General features: G+C 41.4%; 1 protein-coding gene across 1 annotated transcript; it reads left to right on the top strand.

The window, feature by feature from the left end:
- Window positions 1-1,439: 1,439 nt before the first annotated feature.
- Window positions 1,440-5,428, top strand: LOC124231949 (major facilitator superfamily domain-containing protein 1-like; the record flags this gene model as incomplete). Its single annotated transcript, XM_046648944.1, has 5 exons — window positions 1,440-1,572; window positions 2,029-2,140; window positions 3,282-3,338; window positions 3,678-3,834; window positions 5,091-5,428. Coding segments are annotated over 5 exons (561 nt in total), but the record flags the coding sequence as incomplete, so codon positions are not given.
- Window positions 5,429-7,837: the final 2,409 nt, after the last annotated feature.

The following is a 7,837-nucleotide window of genomic DNA, read 5'->3' as shown; positions in this document are numbered from 1 at the left end:
CAGTGTTGTCGTGGTGAGCAGAGGGGAGAGGTGCGTGAAAACTCTGACGACAGTCCAGGAACTTATGCCCATGAGGTGTTCCTTGGTGGTCTGTGGCAGAAGGAAGATTGCTTCCTTCTGATGACATTCGGTTAGGACGCCTGTAGAGCTTAGATGTTACGGGATCAAGGGTGATGTGATAAGGCAAGAAACCTGCTGGAGCCTGGGCTCTGGTCCTGGCTCTAACTGGTTCCGTCATTTGGACAAGGAAGTTTAACTTCCGTGCCTCATTTTTCTTTTCTGTAAAATACAGGTGTTTGACCAAAGCTCTCTAGGTCCCTTCTGGCCCCAGGTTCTCTCAGCGGAGGCTCTGCTGTGCCAGTTGCTGGGTGTGAGGCCCTCTGGGTTCACCACCTGTGCCTTTTCTCTGAGCAGCAGGCTGTCTGGCGAGCCCCGTGGTGTACAGGTGGTTGCTTGCAGAGGCCTGTGGGGTGTCAGGGAATGTCTGGTGCCCTCTCGCCTTCCTTAGAATTCCTTGGGACAGCCTGGTCAAAGAGGGCAGTGGAGAGGCAGTGCCACACTGGCACGCTCCTGTCACGTTCTTTGCCTTATTTAAAACCTCTTCCTTCCTCTGAAAGGCTCTTCTGGATTCCTTCTAGTTCCCTCTACCATGGAGAATTTGAGAGTTTTAAAGAATTTTAGAGCCAGAAAAGCCCTATGTTGTCATCAAGTCAAAGCCTCTTATTTACAGACGGGGAGGCTGCAGCCCAGAGAGGGGTCTCTCTCCATACCACTCAGCTTGTGAGTGCCCAAAGTGGAACCTGTGTCTACTGACTCTCACTTCAGCACTTTTTCAAGTGGACTCACATAGTATGTCAGCCAATTAGGGATTCATTTATTTTACTAAGCTTCTTTTTAAAATTCTTTGTAAGTGTAAACTTTATTCCCTTTTTCTCCTGCTTTACTTTACTATGAGATCAGCATTCATGAGTCATGCTGAATGCTCAGGGAAAGAGAGCCTGAGCGAGCCGTGCTGCAGGGAGGCGGGCCCCTTGGGCTGCCAGGGGCTGGGAGCAGGGGTTGCAGACTGTGGGAAAGAATGAGAAGGAGGCTGAGGTATCCCAGCACCGGACTTTGCCTTTGGAATTTGTTTCCTGACATCCATCAATAATTGGTGCGCAGACTGAGTTCAGAAATTACGACTGATTTGCTAGCTGGTTATCAGCTTTCCTGAGTCTCTATCCTGCATTGCAGACTATACTGGTGTGTTCTGGTCTTTCCCTCTCTCCAGCCGCCTGGTAGGTAACGCTGCAGTAAGGCGACTGCTGACGGCCAGTTGAGTGCTGGCCGTATGCAGCTCCTCCCTGTCAGTCCTGTCTGTCACTGAGCTTTCATGGGCATCCGAATGCAGGTCTTCTCTGTCAGCGCAGTGCGCACCTTTTCAGGAACCTTCAGTCTAGTTCTCTTTAAAAAATCTCTCTGTTTTTGTTATAGGGGGTATAACGTGTATTCTTTCCCTAATCTGTGCCTTGGCCCTTGCTTACTTGGATCAGAGAGCAGAAAGAATCCTTCATAAAGAACAAGGAAAAACAGGTAAGTATAAATGCAAGAAAAGTGGGGCTTTGGGGAATTATGTTCTTTTTGAGATAATTTACAATGAGATAAATTCCTAGTGCAGTGTTATAAACGTAGTGAGGCTTAGTACATGTCTTGTGTCTTTTATTTCCAAATCTGTTTCCACTTGTCTAAGTTTTTGGTTACATTTTCTTTCTCCTTAAGTGTTTTTGGCATAATTTACATTCTTGATTGTACTTTGTATGTTTGCAAAATGATGAGTGTTCCTGAAAGGGAGCAGGAAGGTAGGTATCAGTCTTAGGTTTTGCTTTTTCTAATGTCTTTTTAAGTTATCCCGCAAACTATTTCCAATAATTTACTGAGAATAGTATTTTTTAAAACTGAATGCAAATGTTAATCACATGATAAAAGAAAAATCTTCTTGACATAGATGTGGACGGTCACGCCCACACCCGCCTCCCTTCCTTCTCCCAGGTGAAGTTATTAAGTTAACTGATGTGAAGGACTTCTCCTTACCCCTGTGGCTCATATTTATCATCTGCGTCTCCTATTACGTTGCCGTGTTCCCTTTCATTGGGCTTGGGAAGTGAGTATTCTCTAGCATTCCATCTTTGTTGGTTTAATTATTATCACAGCTCAATCACAGAAATGTAATTGTTTTTAGCTGTAAATCTTTCTTCTCTGGTTATAATTTATATTTACACAGGAATTGTTTTACATCTGGGACACAGCTGATTTTCTTAGCTTAAGGTTTACTATTGGTTTTTTTTTTGGAAGAGCAGCCCTGAGCTAACTACTGCCAGTCCTCCTCTTTTTTGATAAGGAACCCTGGCCCTGAGCTAACATCCGTGCCCATCTTCCTCTCTTTATATGTGGGACGCCTACCACAGCATGCCATGCCAAGTGGTGCCATGTCCACACCTGGGATCCAAACCGGAGAACCCCGGGCCGCCGAAGCAGAACGTGCGAACTTAACCACTGCGCCACTGGGCTGTCCCCTAGTATTGGTTTAATACTTTTATTATTCTTTTGAAGAGATCCCTAATAACAGTTTTGATTTATAATGTAGATTTATTTTAATACTTGATTTTGGATGTGTATTCTTTTTCACTTCCCCTTTATTCCCTGGTTAGGAATCCTCTGATTGAGAATGGAGATGTCGTGTTGTCTCACGGTGACTGGGCACACTTGCATTTGCTAGGACTGTGGTTCCTCCAGACTCAAATTCAGGGTTCAACGCAAATTCTTCTTTGCTTTATCTTCTCCCTCTCTCTGCTTTTTCATTGGCAGCTGCTTAAACAGAGCAGTGTGTGAGTGTGTTTGTGAGGATGCGTCTTGTAATTATAACCTTTAAATTCAGGCTGTTGTTTTAAATAATTTGAAACAAGCCCCCTATCTGTTATTTAGCGAGGAACCTATTCAGTGCTGCTTTTAAGGGAAAGAAGCAGTCGCAATTTCTGGTAGTAATATATTTGGTTTACTGAAAAATTTGTACTGTTTGCTATATATGTAAAAGGGAGAAAAACTAGGCATCAGTATATTTTATTTAGTTGAAGTTTTTATATAAACACTAAACCTTTAGCTGATTGCTTGAAGGTGAATATCAAATAAGGTAGGAAAACAGTATCAAGAAGGCCTAGTTATTTTTATTCAGCTTTATTTTGCCTTTACTTTTTAAAAACAGCAGTTCTCTCTAAAGTGTTTATTTCTCTCTCTCTTTATTTTAGAGTTTTCTTTATAGAGAAGTTTGGATTTTCATCTGAGGCAGCAAGTGCAATTAACAGGTATTTCATTAATTCTCTAAGTGCTTATTGTGTGCATAGCCTGGATCTTTAATTATAGCCAGTTGTTTGAGACAAAAAAGACTTATGTGATGTAACATCCACTGTGAGGCCAAGACTCTGGTGGGACTTGAATCCTGAGTGGCCATCTGTGCATTAATGGAAAACCGAAGAAGTCTTGCACCGCTCTTCATATTTCTGTTTACTGATGACCGTTTTAGGCTAATGTTAAATTAATGAGCTAGGGTTTGCTTTGCCTGATGGTTTTAGGGACTTTGTGCATTTTTTTTTTTTTTTAGCTGTGACATGTTTTATTAAATATCTTTTATGTTCTCTGGACAGTGTTGTCTATGTCATATCAGCTCCCATGTCCCCAGTATTTGGGCTCCTGGTGGATAAAACAGGAAGGAACATTGTTTGGGTCCTGTGTGCAGTGGCAGCCACTCTTGCTTCCCACATGATGCTGGCCTTGACGCTGTGGAACCCTTGGATTGCTATGGTAATGTCTCCATGAGCACCTGGGGGCTTGGGGCTTCAGCCAGGACTCTGCATGCACGTCTGGAGGCACAGTCAGCTCCTCCGATGGAGTGCTTATGACAGTGCAGAGAACGATAACTTGATTTCAGTTTCTGCAAAACATTTTCAGAGTATCAGTATTAATATTCACGCATAAGGTACTTGTCTTTTCATTTGTCTCATTTAACAGAGTGATCTTAATGCTGAAATAGAATTTGAAATAAAGTAGTCTTATAAAAGCCAAATGCTTGTTAGCTTAATTTTTGTTTTTTGTATTTCATTAAAAGAAATAATTCCATCATAGGTGACCAAAAAAAGCTGTCGGCCCAATATCCATGGTTTTGAATTCTTTTGTTTTTGACTCTTAGTAGGTCAGAAGTGATAGTGAATTCATCAAGTTTGTGTTATTGTTCTTCAGAATGTCATTTCTAAGCCCACAGGCTGAAGTGCTGCGTTTCTTCCCTGTATATTTATTTGTGCACTTGGTGAGAATTCTGGAGGACAGATTCCTAGAAGCGGAAACGCTGTAGCGGAGGCTTTGCACGTGTGACATCTTGATAAATACCGTGAACGACAACTCCAATAACTGTCCACCCATTTAAACTTTGCCAGTAACATATGAATGTGTCTGTTTTTAGTGTCCTTGCCTGTGTTGGACATTGGCATTATTTTAATCTTTGCCAATCTGACAGGTGTAAACGATCTTATTTTAACTTAAATCATAAGGTTTCTTTTTTAATTGAAGAAAAAGTCAGCGTTAGGTGATGTTTAACAACCAGTGGTGGTTGTTGGTTCTCTGCCCTGCTCTCCATTTGGGTGTTGATGACCCAGAGGTAAGATAATGGACTGTTGGTGTGATGTTGTCTTGATGGCTTAATTTGTAATTCCTAATAAATACTGGATAATTAGCTTGCCTGAAACATTGGTAATAACTTTTGGCAAATTAGTTTTATTTTCTTGCTTGGTCATTGACTGCACCTTGGGCCCAGCTAGTTATATATATATATGCATATAATATAAAATGGTTAAAACAGTGTGTGTGTATTTTGTCACTAGAGACATATTGTTAGAGAGGGCCAGGACTTTTTTCTGTTAAATTTGAGTTTTAGCCTAATTGTAATAACATTTGCATGAGTATTTGTATATTAGTTATTATGTTACTCTTGCTCATCTGCATCAAAGGAAATTTACTTTTGGTTCATATAAGACTTTTAGCTTTTTCCATGTTGCTTTCTGTAGTGTCTGCTGGGAATCTCTTATTCATTACTTGCCTGTACGTTGTGGCCAATGGTGGCATTTGTAGTTCCTGAACATCAGCTGGGAACTGCATATGGCTTGTAAGTATTTGCACCGTGGGTCATGTGATGTCTTTCTGCTGTATCGATTTAACTATCATATGGAACTCCAGGTCTCCTGAATCTGCTCATCTTGAGGCTTCTGGGATAGCTCTGACCCTGAAAATACAGTAGTCTCCCCTTATCTCTGGTTTTGCTTGCCGCAGTTTTGGTTACTCACGGTCAGCTGCGATCTGAAAATATTAAATGGAAAATTGCAGAAATAAACACATCATAAATTCTAAAGTGCACCCTGTTCTGAGTAGCATGATGAAATCTGGTGCTATCCCGCTCTGTCCTGTCTGGAACGTGCATCATCCCTTTGTCCAATGTGTCCATGCTGTATGCGCCACACCCTTTAGTCACTTAGTAGCCGTCTCAGTTATCAGGCTGACTGCTGAGATGTTGTGGTGCCTGTGTTCAAGTAGTTCTTTATTTTACTTAATAATGGCCGCAAAGCCAACTTTATTATTGGTTACTGTTGTTAATCTCTTACTGTGCCTAAGTTATAAATTAAACTTTGTCATAGGGGCCCGGCCCCATGGCCGAGTGGTTAAAGTTCCATTCACTCCGCTTCAGTGGCCCAGGGTTTGTGGGTTCAGATCCCGGGTGTGGACCTACTCCACTCATCAGCCATACTGTGTGAGATCCCTGGCCTGGAAATATTGCTTCCCTCTAATCACTGGTCTCCTTAATCAAGCTAAGAATGACAATCGTATTGGAGCTACAAAGATTCAGACTCAAATGTTCAGATTAAGAGCAATTTTTTTTAACAACCTGCCAGACATCTCTCTCTGGGTATCTGGATATTTGTTATTGAGTTATTTTAGCTAATTATACCATAAACAAAAGGAGTTTGGGGTGTTGTGCTTTGATTTAATTTGTACTCATTCTATCTACCTCTATATGCTGAAAAGTTCTCTTTTCTTGAGGTGGAGCAGGTTGGGGAATCTAAGGGAAATAATGCAGGAGACTTAAGAGCTGTGGTTGGGCAGAGCACATAGGTACTACGAGGACCACACGTCCCAGGGAGGAATATGGCTCACTCCCTACCAAACTGCAATTCCTACACACCCCAGCAACAATTGCTAGCCCCCTTCTATATGCTTTGTTTCCTCCCTAGTACCCATCGCTATCTGACCTACCCTACTTTTTTACTTATTTATCTATTTATTGTCTCTTGCCCCCTCTAGAGCATGAGGGATTTTTCTTATTTTATCACCGCTGCAACCCTAGCACCCATAATGATGCCTGACATATAGTAGGCATTCTGTAAGTACTTGTTGAATGCATGCAGAATGTATGAATTCTATGGGATAGTCCCAATTCTAAATACTTTATCGCGCTGTCCCCATAAGCACATCCCTACCTACAGCATGTGCCATGTTAGGGTTTGGCAAATATGGTCAAGCAAGACACGGAATACACACGTGTATAGGTAAAGCAGCTTGGTATCTGCTACTCAAGGTCCAAAGTATCCTGTTGTCTGCTATTTGTAGAGATACTTAAACCCTATACTTTCACAGCATCAAGAAGTACCAACCCACTAACCCACATGGTTTCTACACACGTTAATCTACACTAATGACATTAAGTGATTAGTCACTTGGATGGAGTGCAGAGGCCTGTGTGAACACACCATCTAACAGCCCACCCTTTGTCGGGCATTGTGATTTGGCCACATATTTTTATACTTTCTGTCCTAACTCTCCAAGTGTCTCTTCTAAAAGTAGAAGTCTTTCTGGATACCACAGTATGCACATATTCTCCCCAGTCCTGCCACTCTTACCCTTGGAATTTAGCACACACATACACACACCTTATACCAAAACACTTTCCCCATAGGCATTATGTATATCAAGACATGCATACCCCCAAAAGGGCGTAAAGGGAGAGAGAAACAAGAAGAAATATTACTCATCTATCTAAAGAAGCCTATTTTAAACATTAAGATTTAAAAAATCAGCCAATGTAAAAGTATCTCAGAGGATAAGAGGATTTCTTCTGGAAGCCAGCCCTTGCAGAGGCTGCCCACATTTGCAGATGCAAAATTCCATTACTTCCCCCACAACATTAGCCTCTGGCCAAAGGACAAGAGGGGGAGAGAGGGGGGACTGTCCTCCTTCTGAACGGGGAAGGAAAGCAGCCAAGCAAAAAGAGTCTGAGAAAGAACAATGGCCTCCTAGTGAGAAAGCGTGTTAAGTAGGTCAGTATTGGCACTGTATTTTGTTGCACACAAATCCATCATTGTTCCTTCCTATTTTTCTTTTTCCCCCTTCTTTTCTCTCCTCTGTCCTATTCACTATTACTGTCATCTCATGTGAGCTTTTTTAAACCATGATATATTTGTTCAATTATCTGCAGACCTACAGCCTCTTTATCAAATTAGCTGATCTCTATTTATAGCTGATAATGCTGTACAGGGGATCTAATGAAAATTCCTGAGAGTGAGAAAACTAAGCCAAATTTTGCATTGCTGTTTTCAACCCAAGCACTGTTGCCATTATCCAATAAACCTGTTTCAGTAAGTTTTGTAAATATACATTTTTTTAAGACAGTACTTTTCAATAAGAAAAACTAGGCTGAGTAGTATCATGAGATAATATTTCCAAAATTTGCTTCATTCCCTACTCCAAGATCATGTTACCTTAA

The sequence above is a fragment of the Equus quagga genome, unplaced genomic scaffold, assembly GCF_021613505.1.
Source record: "Equus quagga isolate Etosha38 unplaced genomic scaffold, UCLA_HA_Equagga_1.0 HiC_scaffold_13296_RagTag, whole genome shotgun sequence".
Taxonomy (NCBI): domain Eukaryota; kingdom Metazoa; phylum Chordata; class Mammalia; order Perissodactyla; family Equidae; genus Equus; species Equus quagga.
Note: the sequence above shows the minus strand (reverse complement) of the source record. Positions and strands in the feature narration are given on the sequence as shown.